A 21,809-nucleotide genomic window follows, 5' to 3' on the forward strand; every position below is an offset into this window, starting at 1 on the left:
GTAATACACTTACGCAAATGATAAGGCTGGCCGTTGCCGAGCGGGTACTTTTGATATCGGGCAATATTAACCGGCGGGATCAACGAAAACCTCGCCGAGATCAAAGGTTCCAATCTCACGGCCACGGGATCCGTGGGATGAAACAGATTGTACACTTGATTGACTAACGGTCTGGGAATGAAACTATTCTTGTCGCTGGCGATCTTCCTATAAGCGAGGACTAACGCAAGCGGACTGCCAAATGTAAAAAAGTCACCCACCTCAAAGTCAAGCTTGTTGTCACTGCACACGTCACAATAAAATCTAATTAATGCTTTCGTATTCATCAATTCATATTCATCAACAGATCAATTTTATTAGCAACACGCACTATTAATAAAATGCAAATAATTGATATTGAATTATAATGTACCAGTTTTCTCTTTTATCTTTTTAACTTTACTTAAAAAATTTTAATCAGTAACATAATAGTTGTCGCTCACCTCGTGCCGGAAGACCTTCTTCTAGGAGATGGCGCGGACAGATGCTTGCCATCTTCGGCGTTTCCGCCATTGTCATTACCCTGCTGGCCGCTACCCTCTAGAATACTATTCTCGCTGCTGTGTCTCGAATGCTGTGTCGCTCTGCACAAGGCGTCGTAGGTCAAGATTGACCCAACCGAGTCTCCCACAAAACAGATCTGTCCGTTAAACCCTTTACCCTCGTTGCTCTTAATAAAGTCGTGATACACTTGATTGGCGCTCATCACCACGCGCGATACCGCATCCTGATATTCGGAATTCGAACTCGCTAGTAACGGAATTGCACCGATCGGAATGGTATCGTGCGTCACTTGTGGAACGTCCATGCATGAAGGCGACATGTCAAAGCTGTATGGACTCAAACTGCAATAAAATGATAATATTATAATGATATTCGCAGATGATATTCGAATCGCAGACGATAGATATGACATTACCTTGATAAAATTCCTAAAGCCTCAGTACAAATCGAAGGACAAGCGACAAATTTAACCGATATGTGACCGACCATGCTAGGATAATGTTGTCTCATAACGGATTCAAAAGCTCCGCGAAATGTCGTTATGTCTGACTTTTTCGCTGTTAAATCGACATTCGCGTCTGAAATATAGAAATATAATTTTAAATTGATATATGCTAATATATAATAATAATCTTCTTTGTTTTCTCTCAATTAGCACAATAAGAAAATATATATAAAATAAAAGTTCTATATCGCCAAATACATCACATATAATTATAAAACTAAAATAAAAAATTTAATATTTACTTTTATGTTTAAAGAAATTAAAAACTTATAAATTAAATCATCAGTCTTTAAAAACTTGTATTCGTGTGTATTTGTTGTGTATTCGTTAAATAGTTTTTATTTACCTAAAACACTGCCACCATGTACCACGATAATTAAAACAGTAATTTTGCATGGTTGATGCGTAGGAGAATGTTGAGGGGATGTTGGACACGACACGTCGATGCTCGCTGAGGTATTGATCTGCAATCTTTTACTGCTTCGTTCGTTAGTAATACGCTGCAGATATGATGGTGAAAATATTGTATCTTCTGAAAATAGAAAAAATATCCTTATCATTATCGTCTACATTAGAAACAAACAAAAAAAAAATGATTAAATTTATGCTACATTTTATCAGATTTCGAAAATAAAAAATAATTTTAAAATATGTATACAATAATGCGGCGTAAATTTAATAGTAATTAGTACATTTATGCATAGATATTTTTCTATAATATAATAATAACCTTGTTCGTTTGCCGCAGACGGTGTCCGCATAGTCGTGTCCTCCCCTTCTGCTAGAAGATCCAAAGAACTCCATTTAGCTAATGAAGAGCTATCTTCAAAGTCCTCTGTGTAATCAGAAACGTTAACACTGCTTATGCAATGTTTCTTCTCCCGGATTAATTGTATTTTGAAATAGGACTCATAGTATGAAAATAGGACTTCATAATATGAACTAACATGACGTTCCATGAGAGCATGATTTCAAAAATAATTGCCAATTTTGTAACAATATTGGTCTAATAGTTTATGATGTATCAATAAAAGCTTAATTGCAATTATGAATTATTCGAATTCTAGATTATATAGAGGTCATTTCGCACGTGTTATTTCTAAAGCAATATCTATGTGAAAGTCTATCTAACGAGTTAATTTTCGTTAGCCACTATGTTATATTAATTAAATCTCTTTACTACGTAGCTGTGCTGCCGCATGCCGCCTGTGAGTCTTTCGCTTGAATTTTCATGCTCGAGTCTAATCTTAGTCATATGTCACGTCGAAAGATGCAAATTCTGTATGTGCCAAACAGCCCGATTTATCGCATCGTCTACGCGTATTTTAAGGCTATTCTTTTCTAATTCTGTAGATAGAGATGATATATGTGTGACGATTCTCTCTCACTCTCTCTTTCTGTCTTTCTCTTTTTCTCTCTTTCTTTCGTCCTTTCTCTCGCCTCGCAATTTATCTCACTTATTACTTATCACCCTACATGTCCTACCTTTGCGTATAACAGGTATAATGAACCCAGCTGCAGTATGGGAGTGCGACATAAAAAACAAAGAGGATACACATAAAAACGCAGCACATGCTGTCTTCTCTACTCGAGTTATCTATGCATTGTTGCAGGACACGCTTCTGCCGTGAATGAATAATTCACAAAAGTTATTCACAAGCATCATTACAAAATTATTAATATTTATATCTTCAGATATAACAGAAAATGTATGTCTCAAAAGAATTATTTACACTTTGTACGCACATATATTACATAAAATATAAATTTATTTATCTTTAAATAATAACAAAAATATTTGTTTCTTTGTAAATTTTCTCAAAATTATTATTTGTTTTTTAATTAATTTTGACATTAACGTCCTAGATAGCTCTTTGACATATCCACGGCATTTATCTTTTCAAAAATATGACTTAGATTTTTCATTAATTTTTTGTAATCCATTACCATGAAAGCAGCGTGTCGCAGAATAATTATCCGGCTATCATTCATTTATGACGAATCGTGTTAATGCGTTTTCTCTAAATTATCACAGGCATGCTATACATATGCTATACGCATGCGTCGCAACAGTCTTACCCTGACAATCGAAGAACTCGTCATCACTGCCGGATTCGGACTCCCTGACGATACTCTCCATCCTCCAATTCGCGATCTGTATGTCGAAATTCTTATTCGAATTTGGCGAGTGCAAGGGCATGTTGTTTTTCATCCAGTCCTTCTTGGCGTCCTTTTCATCGGCGGTCACATTTCTATAACACAGCTCACTTTTAATTCCAATTAATTTACCAATTCACAATAATACCACAAATAAAATCTAATATCTCATTTGTAATATCACATTTAATAATAAATCATGAATAAATCACGTTTTTTTAATTGTCGTCTAAGACACGGTTCTTTGTAGTTTCGAAGTCAGAACTACTAATGTCACAGATATGAGGCACTCACAATTATCTTATCATTTAAGAGTACAATGCAAAGAAAGCAACATTAATAGTTAGGTAAGTACGTACCATCATAATATATAAAATAAAATTCTGTCATACATGAAAAATATAATCAATAGCCGTACGAAAATACTAAAATCAAATAATTTTCGCACACTTCCGCATACAAAATCATTTTCCTCATAAATTATCACGCGATAATCAAACAAAAAAATTTCTTCTGTATGTCTCAAGAAAAATCATAAGCTCGTCAGTTGTATCATAATTTATCGGAGCACACATTTTTTACGTAACTCTGAATATAAATATAAATATCGTAAAATATCGCGAAAAAAGAGGAATGATCTTACTTGATCTCATTCAGATCGACCGGCGAGTCCTCAGGACTGATCTCACCCTCGGAGCTGCCTGCCGTGTTGATGATGGGAATGTCAGATGGTTTCCTGACGGAAAGCGGACTCTGCATCTCTTCGTTTTTCTCGATGCTGCCCAGGGTGGCCGCCAGCGTCTTGGCTACCGCCGACTCCGCCATCGTTGTATTCGCCGGCGTCGCCGTCGCCGTTGTGGTTGTCGTCGTCGTTGTCGCGTTCGCCTTTCGACCCTCGTCCTCGAGCTCATCTTCCGCAGAATCACCCAGGCCCATCTTCCGTTGCAGCGCGAGTTGCGTCTGCCGCTCGATCTCCCTGATGTCCTCCATCGTCAGACCGTTCCACTCATCCTGCCAGGCCCAGGCCTGCCTGTGCGCCCGCACCATCGTCTTCCGCAAAGCTGAAACCGACCTTAATACGTCTCACGCACGGCCGACCGGGTGCACCGTTTAAAATTAACCCTTTCGATCACGACCTCTTATGTGTCGGAGGGGAGGAAGAAGCTATTCCAGTACAACGGACAAATGGCAACGCTCAACGTATTGCGCATACAGAAAAAATATAGCGAATATCATTTAAAGAATAATCTTCAATTATAGTTAATTGATAGTCAATTAAATCGGTGAGATATTTTTTTATATTAGAAATTTATGATTTTGTTTTTATCCAATGTTTGGATACTTTGAATTTTTAATAAAAAGTAAAATAAACTGTCTAATAATAAATGAAAATGTTCGCTATTTAAAGCTATATTAAGAGCTAAGTAATGTTAAAAATCAACAATGAAGGATTGTAGTTTTTTTTTAATAAATTTTAATTTTTATTGAAAATAGAGTGGCTTATAACCTGCTATTAAGCAATTAAAGCTATTAAAGCTATTAAAAATTTAGATTAAAAAAGATTTCTGCACGGGACAAAGATTTCATGATCGAAAGAGTTAACCCTTTAGCTGCCGGGCTCTTTGCACAAGAATTTATATTTATCGAATTAAACTTAGCAAATTCAAATCAAAGCGTCGTTATTCATTTAAAAAGCGAAAAATGGATAAATACATAAATTACACCGCACAGAAGCGTATCAGAGGTTGTGCAATTTCTTTCGATTATTTTTTAGATTATAACTCCCTTCATATTGATTGTTTCTAGTATTTAACTATATATTAAATATTATAACGTTATATTTGATTTTTCGAAATCAATACTTTTGCAACATCTCGCAATATCGTTTAATAGAAAGATTCTCTTTGAGGAAAGATTCTTTTCATCTTGTTTTCATCAATTTCATCAATAGACATTTTATAATTCCAACGAAACGCACAACTTCCGAGACATTCCGTGTATCAAACGAGTGAATCTTTAATTCGCACTACGAAGAGAAAACGCGTACTTAAGTTGACAAAGCTAAAATCCTACAAATTTCTTTTTTATTCCGAAAGAAAGAGCATGCGATATATTCGAGAATTCAGATTTTTGACAGATCCTATTTCAGGGAAATGATCCCCCGTAAATTTGTTCTTAGAAGGAAGACGGTCTCGCATCGCTCGAGATAAAATGGCGAAGTTAAGTCACCCGACATCCAAAGGGCAAGGTAGGGCAGAAAGGTGAGCATGTAACGGTACTAACCTACGTCGTGTATGAACTTTTCTAATTTCGTTTGCATGCCCCAATAACGGAACTCTACTCGGCATAGCTTGTACGCGCACATTAGTGACTTTCCCGACGGCGTTGGCTGTTGCTTTCCCTAGCGAGAGAATCGCTAATGTATCAACGGTGAAACTACTTAAGCGGAGAGGTGTAAACACTTTGAAAGAGATAGAAAAGAAAAGGAAAAAGAAGAATGGGGAGATGTATACTTCCACATCGGCCCAATAATCCTCGAGCCACGTGTCCTCCAGCGGGCCCCTTCCGGTCTTCTCCGACACGTATAACTTGGGGTCCTCCTCCTTCAAGTAGTCGGTTCCGTAGGGCTGATCCTTGACAATGTCGATCAGATCTTGGGAACAGATTATCAGAATGGAGTCAGAGTTTAACGTTCCGTTATTTCTTAACGCAATTAAAATCAACAATCATTCACAACGTGAAACTATTAAAAAAAAAAAAAAAAAATAGAAATTTCGATTTACCAGATTCGAGAAATTAACAATCCAAATTCTAACTAAGAAATGAACGATCATCATTTACTTAGTCGTCGATAAGTCGTACGAGAACTGTATATAGCGAGCAATTTTACCACTAAAAAGTATATCGCAATATTCATTCGCTACAAACATTTTGCATCGCGTGATGACTTCTCTCCTTTCAAGTTCAACCGCCGTTGAACGACATGGCAAGATCGTGTGTCATTTATCTAATCTAATCTCTCGTCTTTACCCACGATCCTGTTCCTGTAATCACTGCCGGTGAGATTGAAGACGTTCTCCTGGTGGCCGTCGTCCGGGAAGTAGTAGGTCTCTATCTCGACGTAGAACTTCTCCACGAACGGGCACGTGTAGCGGGTCTTGGTGTACGGATAGGCGTTCCATGCCTCCTCTTTGGCGATCAACGCCGACTTGGGCAGGAGGCTCTTGAACCAGCCCGGCAGGTGACTGCCCACATGATAAATTTTGTGTGTGTACTGCCCGCTACCGCCCGGCCCGTTGCTATACGGCTCGTTCTCGATTATCTCCACGCCGCTACCGGCACCCTTGCTCTCCTCCCGTGATTTTTTCTGCGAGTTACAGAGCGAACGGTTATTGATCACTTAAGGGGGCGCATTCGCCCTCGACCATAAAATTCTTATCCTTATTTTTATCGATGGGAGAACGTTCGTTAGGCAGGCATACGCGTTAACGGGACACAAATAGAGGGGAAAAAAGAGGAGGGAGGGGGGGGGGAAGAAGAATAGGAATACGCGCGGGAGATAAAAATCACGAGAGACAAAAACGACGTAGTATTATATCGGGGATGTCGAATCAGCGAGCGTTTGAATACGTAATGCGTTTTATGAGAGAAATTAATCGCGTTAGAATAATTATTGGCTATATGTATAATCTCTATTACGGCTAAATGTACATAATTTGTTACAATTGACAAGTAATATTCGATTTAATTCTTTATCGTAAAATCGCAAAATCCGCAATTGTCCGCGCAAATAATGAACTCTGTAATGGATGGATTTAAATAAATCAACAGAAAAAAAGAGAAATTTACGGCTTCGTCTAAATAAAGATCTCTCATGTCCATCATGTTTCGATGCAGATTTAGCAATTCATTCATTCTATCAGTGTTAACTTTAATCTCGATTTAACTTGTTTTTTTTTTTATTTTCCTTTAATTATAAAAATTAAAGAAAAAGGGTAAAGAGTAAAATTAAGCCGATAATTAAAATTACATTAATAAAAATAAACATCAGTTTCTACACAATTCGCATTAATTTCTTTCTAGGCCAAAATCTGCTCAACCTATATTTCTCTGGCTATAGAACATTTCTATTAAACTCGCGCAAAACGTGTGAAATATGAATATAAATGAATCTTGATTGACAGAATGAATAAATCAAAATTGAATCATTATGCGTTCGGACTCTCTCGAACGATGTGAATCAATGCAAACTGAATTAATCACAATAATTACCGCTATCATGTACAGCTGAGCGATTCGATACTCCTCTACCGTGAGAGGCAACGGTATGCGATATTCCTTGATCAACATTTTGTCGGAGCCTGTCCTGTATCACCCGTGCATCTTCGTAAAGTGCATCTTCCCTTCAGAGATACCGGACGCCGCCACGTTCGACGTCTTCGCGACACTTCGAGAAATCTCTCTCGGCGAGAATCACGAGTGACGTCTCCATTTTGCGTCGTCAAGTGTAATCCTCTGCAATAGTAGAAAGGAGATACTTTCATATCGCGTTACGTCGGACCTGAATTCAAAGTTATGATTGCTACACGAATAGCATCTGAGAATCCCTCGATTTTTCACGCTTATGTCGGGCAATAAAAATTTTAGTAAAGGTTCCGATAGTAATCGCCACTCTCGAAAAAAAAAAAAAAAAAACTGATAAAAATAAGTTAGCAATTTGAACAGAATCTTCGCGTTCAATAATTTTTTTCTCGAATTTATATAAATTCAAGGACAATTACCTTCGCCGCCGGCGTTATTTTTTTAACGAACTTGAAACGTACCTAAAGCTAGAATTAATCATTCCTCTAATAAATTGATAATTAATTTTCGATAATCGATTTTCTTTTCCCTTCTAAGAAATTTTTAAAAATATCCATTTAACCATCAAGAACATGTCCTTTCAGCTATTAAAACACGAGTTGCCATCGCGATTAAAACCACTTAGAATTTAAAAACATTAATTAGTCATTTATTATGAAAAGGAAAAGAGATTGATGGAGAACATTTATTGTTATAAAGCTATGTGCGCCGCTGGAATTTCCTTAAGGTTCTTTAATAACTCTTCTTGACTATACGTTGCGGTGAATGCAAACCACACCGATTATATCGCAAAGCTGCAACTTGTGCTCCGCGATACGTAAATATCGCGTCCTTCCTGATGAGAATATTTACCGTGCCGGAAACAGTCGCGTAATTCCGCTGCTTAGTCACAGTTAAAAGTAGCCGTTAATGATCAACACGGACGATAAATCCAAATAACAAAACATACAAGTGTGCGACCATGTTATCCGACAATTGCAATTACATTTTTATCAATCGGTAAACAACAGTTCATCCAGATGCATCTCTATACATATGGACATAATGTTGATGTGGCCTTGGTGCATCATTGATAACTACACGAAATAATAATGGATTATGTGCGGCACTGAATAATGAAGTAATGTTTATGCGTATTTCGAACGCCAAATCCAGGAAATGTTATTTACATGGTCAATAATCATGCAAATTATCATATAATTCCGATAACATTTTCGTACTTCCGTCGTCATTTTGAATTATATATCAAGCTAAGCAAGCGATAATATACTTAAAATACAGAGATAGTTTTTTTAAAAGATCATTTTTACGGTCTTGAACAGGAGGAGCAATTTGACATTTTCCTATCTCAAAAATATCACGTTTAATTCTGTTTTCCGTCTAATCCTCCGCGAAAAATGTCACTCCCTGAAAACCGGGAGAAAAATATTATTCCACGTTATTCGACTTCTAGGAAACAACCCACGACACTAAGCAGCCTCGTTCCCGAGTCCAGGCAAGAGCAATAAACAAAACACGATTACGCAAAACGTTTATTTATACGCGGGTCAGCCCCGGCGCTCGTACTTTATTCGAATTTTATACAATGTGTGAAATTAGCAGCCGGCAATTACATAGATCGCCTCGCTGCAAAATCCGCTGCGAAATTCACGAAACTACGATCGCCCCTGTAAACACACACATACGTACACTCGTCCATACACGAAATCACGAAAGTTTAGCCGCGTGTGAGCCACAAATGCATATTTATTTCTGTACGAGCGAGAGCAATAGATGTCGATGATAACGTCGGACGTACCATTCACATCATCAACGACGTAGTTTCCGGAAGAGATACTTTCGAGTTTTCACATTTTCCTCGTGTCTCGATTAACGTTCGTTCCCGCGGAAAAGATGTCTGGACACGACGTGTCACTTCGCCTCTTCGGTTTAGAAACTTTTACGGCTACAGTCGCTGAATGTACGATAATTAATGCTTTAATCAATAGTTCCAAGTTCGCTTCCCGAGTTGCTTCGGGCGTGATAAATAGTGAAAAGAATTCAAATCGTCTTATACGATTTTCGAAGAACGATTTCTTCAACGTTTCCAAAAACGTTGCTTTATTGAATTATTTTTATTATACATATATATACACATATATATATATATATATATATATATATATATATATATATATATATAAAGATATTTTAATAAAAAAAAGCTTATGTATAATTCTACATGTAACGCGTCAAAAATAAAGTATTAAATTGTTTAATTCAACAGAATTAGTAATTTAAGTAAGAATAAATTTTAAATAAAATATGAAACGGGTTATTACAGTTATTACAGTTAATAATATACCGCGAGGAAAAAATTCTCTGTAAATAAATTTCTTTAGATTTAAACGATTTTTAAAGTCGATGACACAAACGCATACGACAACATATATTTTTCGCAAATAAATAAGTTCTTTGTTCTTTTTAGAAAAAAAAACGCTTATAAAAAAAACTTTTCTATCTTCTATTTACAATAAATTGGCAATAAAAAGAAATTAAGGGGTTTAATTAATCGCATCGTTTTTTAGAATTTTTTTCGACGAAATCGATCGTGAGAATGAAATGATGTCGTGACCAATATCAAAGTCAAAAACCTGTCCAAATGTCAATATCGAAGGAGGAGGCGCACGGATAAAAAGGGTTAAGCAATGACGTCAAATGATGCGAAATGATATCACGGCGGGGACAGCGATTGAAGGGTCTAAAGGGGTGGCCCAACGGCGACGACGGAACCGAATGACATCAGGAAACACAAACACAACACACGAACAGGGCAACGCATCGCCAGCGACTGACGGCGGAACGGAGGAGGCTACTCGATTGGCGGCGCGATCGCACGCGCGACTCGTCGAACCCGCGAAATCGCCGCCGGCCAATCGGAGCTCGTACCCCGCGACCCGACGAGCCCGCGGGCAGGGCCGTAAATTAAACGTCGCCAATGAACAAACATGTTATTTTACAACAAAGAACAGACTCGCGCGCCGTAAACTGCCGTGGCGGCACGATTTACGCACGTCGCATGGTCAAAGAGATTTATGTATCGATGCTTCGTAATTCCGACTATCCACTCCACTCTTAATTATTTAGGGATTTAACTAAAAAGATTGTTGTTTAGAAGACTTAATTATCTGGCTCTCTGTTTAATTAATTAAAAGATTCTCTTATTACACATAAAAGCGTGGCGCAGATACGACATACGTGACTCGTATCGAATCTTTTTAAATTCGCATTTACAACACGCTTTTATATTTTACAGTAGTCTTAGCGATTATACATTTTTGTATCATACAAATATTGTATTATAATTTATGATATAAAAGTGTTGATAATATCCCGTGAAAGTGAATTACGCAGCGACGATTTCTCGAAGAATATCCAATAATCGTAAATCGATTACGCAATCGCTTAGCGATTGGTATGATTTACTGCAAAATACGTAAAAGATAATCAATGCATTCGCGAATCTCATATGCGCATCTCCGTAATGGAGAGAGAGAGAGAGAGAGAGAGAGAGAGAGAGAGAGAGAGAGAGAGCCGTGACGACTCCGCGATGACAGTTCGAGGATAACTCCACCCTCCCTCCCCTATCCGCATGACGGATATACGTGAGATCACGTCGGGGATCGTTTCTAGATAATAGAGACGTGATACCGGAGATTGTTGTTAGATAATAGAAATGTGACGCCGGGGTGGTTAACTCGCCACTGCCCGGACAACCACCGTCGGCCGTCTCCTCCGCCGCCACCCGGTCTATTGATCGCCCCCGAACGGCCAAGAAGGCGCGAGACCAGCTGCGCCACTCGCGCGCCGGCGAACCCCCGCGAGAAGGCGAGACCGAAAACGGCGTCGCGACGCCGCGACTCCGGTGTGCGCGTCTCCGTCGGAGTCACCTGAATCCTTCCGGAACTTCCGCGGAACCACCGTCGCTCTAATTCGACAACGAGATGTCTCGAAAATATCCGTCTTTCGAGACCCGTTCCGAACTTTCATCCCCGACCGATATCCCCGTGACCTACACCTTTTGAAATCTGAAATTGTGAAAAATCGAAATTGTTTCTTTTATATTTTCATTTCATTCATTTCAATTTGATATAGTTGTGATTAGAAGAACGAAATATAATCGATAAAATAGGCATGTAAAAAGACACACATTTTAAATAACGAAAGATATATTGTAAACTAACATAAGAGAAATAATTTTAAACAGAGCGACTCCGAAAATCTTTTTATTGAAACTTTTTTACAGTAATTTCAAACAATTATTTCCCGTAATTTCGAATAAATAAATATCATGAGATCGTGCGCTGTAAAAATAATAAACTTACGACCATTTTATGCGAGAGCTCTGATCTAATTAAGATTTAATATTTCACGTCTGATCTGCCCCCCCCCCTCTCACTTTTTTTGAAGCGACAAGAACCGATTAAAAATTAAAACGACTGCTGTATGTCGGACAGGCGAGCCACCATATTCCTCTCGCCGCTATTTTCAGCTGTCACTAGCAGGATCAAGCTATTCCCACACTTCTGCTATTTGCCCACTTTCTTGGTGCATTTTTTCTTGGGTGCATTCGGATCTTCGACTTCATAGCCATGCGGCGGCACCGGATTTTTCACGGGATTATGGAACAACGAGTGATTGCCATCGCCCCAAGGAAACGGCTGTTGAAAGAAAAAGTTATGGCTGCAAATTTTTTTGAGTTATTGATATATCGAGTATTTTCGAAATAAATCCTATCAAGATTGATTCGCTGTCCACTGCACATAGTTTCTGTCAGATAAATAAGCAATATCAATTTTTTAGATTTCTAGGTAAACAAACAAATCAATTTTTCTTCTAATGTCAATAAAAACGTTCACGCGGAAAAGAAATGTAATAAAACTGAAAAAGCTCTGTTTACGCACAGATCTAAAATCAGAAGAGATTACGGAACTCTTTTCCCTTATTTCTTCGTTTTACAAAAGCAAAACTATAGCAAAACTTATAATATAGACAAAAGATTAGAGAACTGTCAGTAAAATTGTGGGTTTTCATTAATCAATAATCAAGATCACAGATTAGAAAAATAGGTCTAACTGTAAGAAGCATACAAACCTACGATAAATGTAAATAAAACGAATAAAAATTTATGTGTAAATTTCATAATTCACGTTGGAATTTAATCATCCTGCAAAATTTATCCTGCCTCCATTATAATAATTAAAAGTAAAGAAGATCGTAGATTATGTACTTTACATTCATCTCTCCCTTTATGTCGAATCTAATCGTAATATAAATTCTACGAGAGCAATCTGCGATGCAGTCTTAAATTTCAAACGTCATTCGTTTTAATGGAAGTAGCAAATCAATTATATCTCACATCTTCATGCTTGATCAATTCGCGACTCGTAATATAAATTCCAGCGATCCGCGACGTCAGAATCGCTTTGCCATTCGTCTCGTTAACGATCGGACCCTCGATAGGTCAAAAATTCGCCGTTTGTTCTTGTAAAATGATCCACGGGATCCATAGGCGGAAGCCTATGTTCGCGCGGCTACCGGGTCGTAACGGCGGAAAGATTTCTTAAATTCTGTTTCGCCCGACGGTTCTGACAAATGAGGCCGACCTTAGTCCGAATACACATGTATGGAAGATTCAGGAACGGCTCCCTCGGCTGCTTCGCTTTTTCTTTCTCTCGCATATAAGTAATCACCGACATGACCACGAGCACAGGAAACGCGCAGAGGGACAGCATACGCCAAAATACCAGCTTGCGTGGATCTGTGCTCGCAATGTATAAATATGTATGCCATGTTATACCATATTGTTATTTACATGCAATTAATACATGCGTATCGCTAAAGATTCCACGGCGAAATTAAATTGCTCGTTGTACTCGTCATCTCTATACTATACGATAAATTGAATTTGCGCTAAGCGCTCGATTTTCATTTATAAAATAATTTCTCTTTATCGCGAAATATCAGAACAAAAAGTGAAATCTCGAAATAAAGCAAACGTAATGAGTTGTTATTGATAACGTTAATTAATCGTACTCAAAACTTTGATTCAAATGAAATAAAACAAAAAAACAAGTTTTATTAAAAGATAATTTGTGCGTTATGTTTAATTATCGTGTGACATTTAACATCTCTTTACAACATCACATATTGATAGTGTATTAATCTTTAATTTACGTATGTTATAACATTTATTTTATTATTTAATATTCTAGACTTATACGTGATAAAAAGCTTCAAATTTCTTTCTTCAAGATAATACGTAACTCTGTTTCTCTCACGTTTATGTATATATTTCGACAATAAATTATCGTTCTAATCCCAAGCCATCTAAATCTCGCCGCAGAATTCGCCAAGTTGCGAATTTATTAGGAAAGTTCGAGATATGCGAGGAGGAATTCCCAACGTTACCGCCGCGTGAGAAATACGTTGACGGATCTGGAGGAGGACATGGTGAATGCTGTCTCGTCGGCGAGGGGTATGATGGGCAAGGCTCGCAACAAGGATCATCATCCGCCGAGGAGGAGCACGTCTCCTCTGGCGCGGCTCGCGAATCACAGTCCTTCGATCTCTCGAACATGCCAAGCCTTCGTCGGAACGTCAGACATCGCAAATTGGGCGACCAGATACGAGCGAACAACGTCATGTTACGTCTTTCGTATTACATCACAAATCCATCCGGTTGCGCCTTGAAATTTCCTGTCTCGAGGGAAATTTGGAGCGAGAAACGTAAAAACCGAGACTTAAGGGTCCTAATCACGAAAAAGCTCTTTTTCGATTTGAAGTTATCGTCGCGATAGTCGATACGTGGGATGGTTTAGGAGCAAAAAAAGTGAGTAACGAATTTATTCGATATTCGATTAATCGACCTTAATCATCGGATCCTGCATATTTCAACGCGCGCAAGAGCTCCCGCAACGGAGAATCCACGAAGGGTGGAAATAAACGTGGAGTTTGCCGCAAGCATCAGTCGGGTTAGTTAATATAATATTCGACGTTAATACAATAGCCAGCGAAACTCTAAAGGCAACGGTTCGATACGCTTTTGCTACGGTAACGCCCGCGGATTTAACGAGACATCGCGGAAAATATAATTCTTCCGGAAAATGAGATTAATGGCGGAGTGCACTTAAATACAAAGACATCGCGCTCACGAACGACCGCGTCGCTTAATCCACACTTTATCGACGCGCCACTATGCCTGGACCAGCCGGAAACTGGTAAACAGTCCACCACCTGCATATCGCAATCCCCGCGGAAAATATTTCCATATTTGCCTCCGCAACATGTATTTCTCTCCAGTCGAGTATTTTCTTTGAATGTGAAAAATTTGTTTCTTCAAAACATCTCTTTAAGCTCAATAAGAAGTAAAACTTACAGTCATAGATCAAAGTTGCAAACCCAATCATAGAAATAAAACTCGTATAAAATATGTAATATTTTATAATATTTACAATTCATATTTATTTTGTAATTTATGTAATATTTAATACTAGAAAATATTTCGAAATATTTTTCGTTTAAAAAATAACATATTTGACGGATGGAAGATATTAAAAAATCGTAGAATAAAAGCCAAAGTTAGAAGAAAAGTTACAAAAAAAAGCTACACTGAGATTACAAAAATGTAATATAAATTAATAAGGACATATATATATATTCAAGCCCTTCTCCACAGATGTGAGAGAAGTAATTGGGGTCCAAATCGCGTGCCTAAATTTAGTCCTGGTTGCAATATCCGGCGCCACCCATTAAGAAACCCTATTTGGCCTTTCCTTCCCATAAAGATTGAATATCGAGCGAACGAAAGAAAATAAAATTGTTTGCGAGTCGACGGCAAAGGGCTTTAATTCTACTTCGGATCTTTCGCGTGGCATTTAATTACTCTCGGATATTTGTCGAATATTTCTTTTCACGTCGGCCGACGAATGGAAATTTCAGAATTTGATGGAATTGTAATGTCACCAGTCTGACCTTTCGAGGAAAGCGCAGCTTGTTGGATATTCCAGTACGATATTAATACAATAATTGTGCGAAAATACCAAAGGCTCCGAACATCGATCATGGCGGATCGTTCGAGATTATTATTAACCCCGACAGACAAGGGGTTTTTTTTGCCGATAAGAATGCCCACTCTTAAAAACTTATTTGCACGATTACGATTATTGCAGAAATGTATTTGGTCATCAATAATGCGTCTTTTTGTCAGATTTTTTTGCCTCTCCGGCTACATTTTCATTAATATTGACCCATATACGAAGAAAGATTTACGAACCATACTCGATTAAACTTCGTAAAATTGATTTTCGACAGGATGGAAATACATCATGAATTATACATTTATGCCTCTCTGATGGCTCTCGTCGATATTTATTTGTTTTATTGATAAATATGTGTCGCAAATAATTTCTCAAAATATATCATCGAGCCTGAATCCTCATTAATAATTTTCTAAATATACATTCGAAATATTATTTTTCGATTCGCTCGATTTCCCGTGGATGACAGCGAATTATCCTGTGATCGAGCAGAAACAATGCCGTCGGATTGTGCACGGAGCTGCTTTCTGGAAAACGGGAGTACGTCGATGCGACTTGCGCGGCAACCTTTGACATTTCAAAAGGGCGGGTCGAAGTTTCCTTTCCACCCTCCGAGGATAGGCGTACTCCCGGTGTGACCCAACATCCGGCCGAAATGTGTACGGCGCATAAAAGTACATCTACGTACGTAATTTGTAAGACTACAAATGAGTTTCGATCTGTTTCGTAAAAGCTTAACGAGCAAACCTTAATGTTCATTAATCTTCGCTATCTCTCTTTTTTACGCTCTCTACCCTAGATCCATTTTAGAGTAGACTTAATGCACTTCTTCCCGCGTTTTTGCTGCAACGACATTTGTATAAAAATAAAAATGCATATAAAGTATATGAAATATTCAAAAATATTCAAAGTGCATGCCACGATTTTATACATCACTCGAAGAATGTATAAATGTCTCCTTTACTGTTAGAATTCTCAAAAAGCAACTTGTGTCATTTTGTTGTAATATGAAGACCACCTGCGACTACCTGCAGAGATTTTTATTTTACTTCTATTTCATTTACCCTTGCAGTCGAATATATAAAATATTCTATACATGTGTACATGTGTATATACATGTGTACATATATATGTATGTTTGAAGAGAAGAGCGGAATTTTTTAAAAAAATAATTTTCCTTTCATTAAAATAAAATTATATCATATCGTAGCTTTCGGAATTTTTAAAATTTAAATATACTTAAAATTATGTTATCTTAATTTAAAAAATATTGAGATATTTAGCAAATTCAAAGATATATAAAAATATATAATTTCGTTATATTTCTAAAGTTTGATTTACAGAAATTTATTTTTTAATCGCTCGCAAGTAAAAATATTGTTCATAAACATTTCAATATATTAAAAAAGTGTTTAACAAGAAAATGTCAATCATTTCTACATCAAATATAAGTATTACTAATAGAAATTTTAAAAATCGTGCTAGATATGTAATAAATTTGCAAAGTCGACCATTTATTAAATCACATATTGGTATATTCAACAGTTTGCAGAATCAAGAGTCCATTTAAAAAAAATCTGCGAAACAATGGATTCAGAGAGCTGGAAAGTTCCGCGAGAACAAAGCTCTGAAAATAGAATGAAAATTCTGAATACCTATATATATTTCAAAGAATTACAATATAAAATAAAAATCTAAAACAAGGGTTTCAAATTATTAATTTATTCGAAAATAACTTAAGAAAATCCATAGAAGCGAAGCTCTATAAACTCAAACATCTAAAAGTTCTATATTATAGGAAATAAAAAATGAGTGACGAGAATAATTTTTCAAGGTGTCCTTCTTCTATTGTAACATGTTCAAGACTAAAAGTTCACGATATTTTTTGTGCATTTATCATCGTCATATATTTTTGTTATTTGGTAAGAAAGTGTTTGCATCTCGAAGACAGACAGACATTTTCGATAGATAAGCCGTATCATGTCAGACCGACATCTCAAGTCTGAATTTCTAATTATTGCAAGCCGTAATTAATAACGGACATGTGCGGTTTATCGTAGTTCATCATTCACCTGCGCAAACCTAATTGCATCGCTCGGCACGTAAGATTCCCCACATCGCATGTGGCACATCTCCATTAACTACAATATAGCAACAACCTTGCCATATCGTGTAATTAAAAATAATTGAAATTTCTAAAATAATGCTTTTTCCTTAGTTAATTCCCATTAATTTTCTCTGAAAACGTCTCGGATTATTTTAGTGTGTTATTACAAGTTTATGAACGATCCCAGTCATCAGACTGATATTAAGCTATTTCTTTATTATTACTTTATTATTTGAATATTAAAAAATAGAGAATTTAATATAGGTAGAAAAAGTAACTAATATGAAAGCAAAGGTATAAATATAACAACAAATCCTATTCTCTTTATTCAGCGATTGAAAATTTCATTATTATCTCTCCGCTATTAAGCTTCCATCCGAAAATTGGGGCGAGCCTACACTTAATCGATTTTCCAAATATCTGACGTCACTCATGACGTCTCTTAAAGAGAGAGAGTGAGAGATATTTCAAGTTCTCGTTCTCGCTCAGCTAAAGCAACGTCAACATTGTGATGTCCTCCGTTATCGTCAACGTCAATAACGGAAGTAAAACGAGACATGAGTGCGGTTATTTATATTGAACGCCACGGGCGCGACATTTTCCACAAAGTGGAATATTAATCGCAAATGTCAAAATCATTCCGAATGTGAAAAGCGAAATGCGCGATCGCGCGATTGGAAAACATTCGTTTTCAAAAGAATAACAGGACAGATTACACGCATGATAAAAGTAGTAAATCATCTTCTCCGAATAAATTGCTCTAAGTTTGCATTTTCGAAAACAAAATTAAAATTATGATTAATAACCGAAGTGATTTATAATTTTTATTCACCGATAAATCATATCTGTGTAAGATTACTTATAGTGACCAAACTACAAAAGAAAAAAATTTTTCTCTAATGAACCCAATAAAATAAAATTAGAAATTGTATTTATAAATATATCTTCTTAATTAGATAATTTTATTAATATTTATAATTATAATGAATATTAAAATCCAAAATGTACAAGATTATTTGATAAAAAGTTTATTTAAATGGAATATGAGAAAAAATAAAATATTTAGTTAAATATTTTAAAAATAATACATAATATTTATTAAGTGAAAAAAATATTTTTTACACAATCACTTAAAAATAATTTTTTAGATAACGTTTTTAAATTTAAATATTAAAAAATGTTTAGCTGAATAATATCTTTAAATTTAATTTAAAAAATGCATCAATAACAATACATGAAATAAACGGTAATATATTATCTAAATCTAAATCCAGCCTGTTGATGTTGCAAGCAAAACATAGCAAATACATAGACTTAAAGATCAAAGATATATTTCAAGGATATGCAAATGTAATGATCAATAGATTTTGAATTCAATTCATGAAGTCAAGTATTTGTGAATCTATGAATATATAAACGAACAATTCATGATGACTAATCACTCGAAATATGCGCAGCATCCGTGAAATGAATTATAATTTCTTGAATTTTCTTAAGAAAATATTATAAATTATTATTATAACATGAATTAATTATTTATATTAAGAATTAATGATATTCTATTTCATAAATATTACGCATTTTCTAAAGAGTTAATTCTATCAGTTTTAAGTATTATTCCAAATACAATAAGAAATAATTTCAATAGGATAAATTTTGAAGGAAAAGAGAAATATCAAATTTATGAATTATTTGGAAAATATATGAAATATATTTCCATTTCATACCGTTATAGAGTTATTTATATCTAAGGTTATTTATATCTATTCGATATTACAAAATATTCAAATCAATGGAATGAATAATGTTATCCATAAACATAAGAGAATCATTTTATCTCATTTATCTCTTCCATTTTATGAAATTTATCTGATTTATCAACATTCACGAAGAGAAAGGACATTTTTGTTTTGTCATTATTAAATATAACAATATAATAACTGTTGCTAATTAAATACAAAGAAATGCAAAAATTGTAACGTGCGTATCTACAATGGGAGGCTATTTCCAGAAAGAGGAAAGGGAACTCTTTTTCTAAATCAAAAATTCCAAATTCTCTCTCTCTCTCTCTCTCTCTCTCTCTCTCTCTCTCTCTCCCCTTCCCCCTCTCTCTCTCTCTCTCTCTCTCTCTCTCTCACTTCCTCTCTCTTTCTCTCATTCCATCTCTTTCACCATTTCTTTCCTACGCTACTGCTCATCATCATCGATCACCGGAACGCAGGCTATCAAATTGCTCGACGATTCACAGCGACGATCACGCGCGTCGTTTCGCAATTCGTTAATAATTTCCTGCCAAGCACGCAGTCGATTTGTCGCTCGGTTGTACGCGCTTATCAAAACGCGCCAATCGATTGCCGACTTACCGATTCTCCAATGAGCTCCCCGATCGCTGACAACTGCTCCGATTGTGGGTCCACTCGCGAAATTCACACGCGGCAATCACACGCGACGATTGTGCGGCCGCAAGGTGTTCCCCGGCATTTTCACGCGACGACTCCTCGGACGCAGCCAAGCCGAGGAGGCCCTGCGCTGGGATGTCATCTCGGTTGATAAGGTAGCTCCTTCGACGCCTGCGCCATCGTGATGGAGAGCTCAATGCCGTATCTAGCATTTCTGATGAATCAAATAAGAGAAAGAGTGTCTTTTTTTCTCATCGCCCTTTCACCTCGGCCCGTATTCTGAATCCTCTTTCATCGATGAAAATGCCTCTAAAACTGGCTTATAACCTGTTGTGAGAGGCACTTTTAGAGGCACTTTTATCGATAAAAAGGAATTCAAAGTATGGACTTTTGTATCTAAGCGAGATGTTAAAATCTTAAAGATATTTGGACTTTAGACTTTAAACTTCCTGGCATCTTTAATATTTAAACTTCTTTTATCTTTCAATTTAAGCAACCTTGCAATTTCTGGATTAATCAAACATTTGCATCATTTAACTTTAAAATTCTCTTAACTTTAGAATTCTTCAATTCTTTAAAATTATATTTTTATACACATTGATAATTTAACAATAATTCTAATATTTCTTGATAAATTTATATATAGAACTTGATAATATTTTTTATTTTTTAATCTTCAAAGCTTTGATCTTTATTATTTCAATCTTGTATTTTCGAATATCTGTACTCTAAATTTTTTTAATTTTGCCGAGATAAGATTTCTACATTTCTCTCGCCTTATAAAAACTTTGTTTCAAGGCAAATAAGTTGAATATTCTTTTTCATAATTTTTTTAACTTTTATTTATCTAGAAAAATATCTTTGGAATTAATTTTTCAATTTATTTTTTTTCTGACAGAAGACAGCATATGACATACAAATTTAATGATACAACACTAGATTTTTATTACAATTAATGCTGATGTTGGTGGACAACTTCGATGGACGTACAGAAACAACCAATGATTATTCGCTGCGATTATACGCAGATCGCGCCGGCGTGTCAGCTGTTTCATTTAAAACTCACCATGATGACTACGTTCCGTTTAATTCACAGACAGACGAACAAACAGAACGAAACATATGTGATGTTTTCAGATATTTTATCGGAGTAAATATATCAGATCCTTTCATACAAATCCACTTCATATTGTCTTGTTTTAAACATATGTTGTCCATATGTGATTCTGTACATACATCATTTTTCTGAATTCTCCTTTTTCTCCAAGTTTATGCTCATGTATTCTATGTATCCATCGGCTCTTTCGTCTGCAATTCAATTATGACGCAAAATATCAAGCATTGCAATAATTTATGAAAACTTCCACGAAAATTGAAGAGAAAAATTTGAGAAAAAAAATGTTTTTTTCTATGACAATTTGTATTTTAATCATTAATATCTTGAAAGCTATCAGCTTCGTAAGTGTCGGTCCACAATAAGTATTTAATCTTTAAGTCGTAAGAAATTGACCAATCATAATCGATTATTCTTTTCATATTCGATTATAATTGATCAATTTCTTACTTCTTAAAGCTTAAATCACCTATTGTGGACCGACACTAACGTTCTTAAAGAAAAGTCTCAAGTTAATTAAAAAAAAATCCTGAAATTAGAATTC

At 36.0% G+C, this 21,809-nt stretch overlaps 2 protein-coding genes across 23 annotated transcripts in view; both read right to left on the minus strand.

Moving 5' to 3' along the window:
- rdgB (retinal degeneration B) overlaps window positions 1-20,287 on the minus strand; it is a 32,881-nt gene extending 12,594 nt beyond the window's left edge. For 10 of the 22 annotated variants that reach the window (XR_016141082.1, XR_016141078.1, XR_016141081.1 and 7 more), the window contains exons 1-13: window positions 20,116-20,286; window positions 7,478-7,720; window positions 6,236-6,572; window positions 5,719-5,858; window positions 5,489-5,606; window positions 3,849-4,266; window positions 3,128-3,315; window positions 2,534-2,563; window positions 1,779-1,883; window positions 1,395-1,580; window positions 959-1,121; window positions 483-884; window positions 14-282 (exon numbers count right to left, since the gene is read on the minus strand). Coding sequence is in view for 17 of the 22 variants with exons in the window: in XM_089083811.1 (XP_088939937.1) it covers window positions 14-282; window positions 483-884; window positions 959-1,121; window positions 1,395-1,580; window positions 1,779-1,883; window positions 2,534-2,563; window positions 3,128-3,315; window positions 3,849-4,266; window positions 5,489-5,606; window positions 5,719-5,858; window positions 6,236-6,572; window positions 7,478-7,555 (2,434 nt within the window). In the remaining 5 variants the exon portion in view is untranslated. Of the gene's footprint in view, window positions 1-13; window positions 283-482; window positions 885-958; window positions 1,122-1,394; window positions 1,581-1,778; window positions 1,884-2,533; window positions 2,564-3,127; window positions 3,316-3,848; window positions 4,267-5,488; window positions 5,607-5,718; window positions 5,859-6,235; window positions 6,573-7,477; window positions 7,721-8,419; window positions 8,453-9,365; window positions 9,522-10,200; window positions 10,412-20,115 lie in introns of those variants that run through there. The other 12 variants (XM_089083806.1, XM_089083817.1, XM_089083803.1 and 9 more) reach the window with 11 other exon arrangements.
- Window positions 12,307-18,683, minus strand: LOC148934713 (uncharacterized). Its single transcript, XM_089083852.1, has 2 exons — window positions 14,018-18,683; window positions 12,307-13,367 (listed from the first exon to the last, which is right to left on the minus strand). The coding sequence occupies exons 1-2, from the start codon at window positions 14,250-14,252 to the stop codon at window positions 13,141-13,143; spliced, it is 462 nt and encodes a 153-aa protein (XP_088939978.1). The 5' UTR covers window positions 14,253-18,683; the 3' UTR covers window positions 12,307-13,140.
- Window positions 20,288-21,809: the final 1,522 nt, after the last annotated feature.

Source organism: Pogonomyrmex barbatus, unplaced genomic scaffold (assembly GCF_055798465.1).
Source record: "Pogonomyrmex barbatus isolate J1 unplaced genomic scaffold, ASM5579846v1 scaffold8, whole genome shotgun sequence".
Classification (NCBI taxonomy): Eukaryota; Metazoa; Arthropoda; class Insecta; order Hymenoptera; family Formicidae; genus Pogonomyrmex; species Pogonomyrmex barbatus.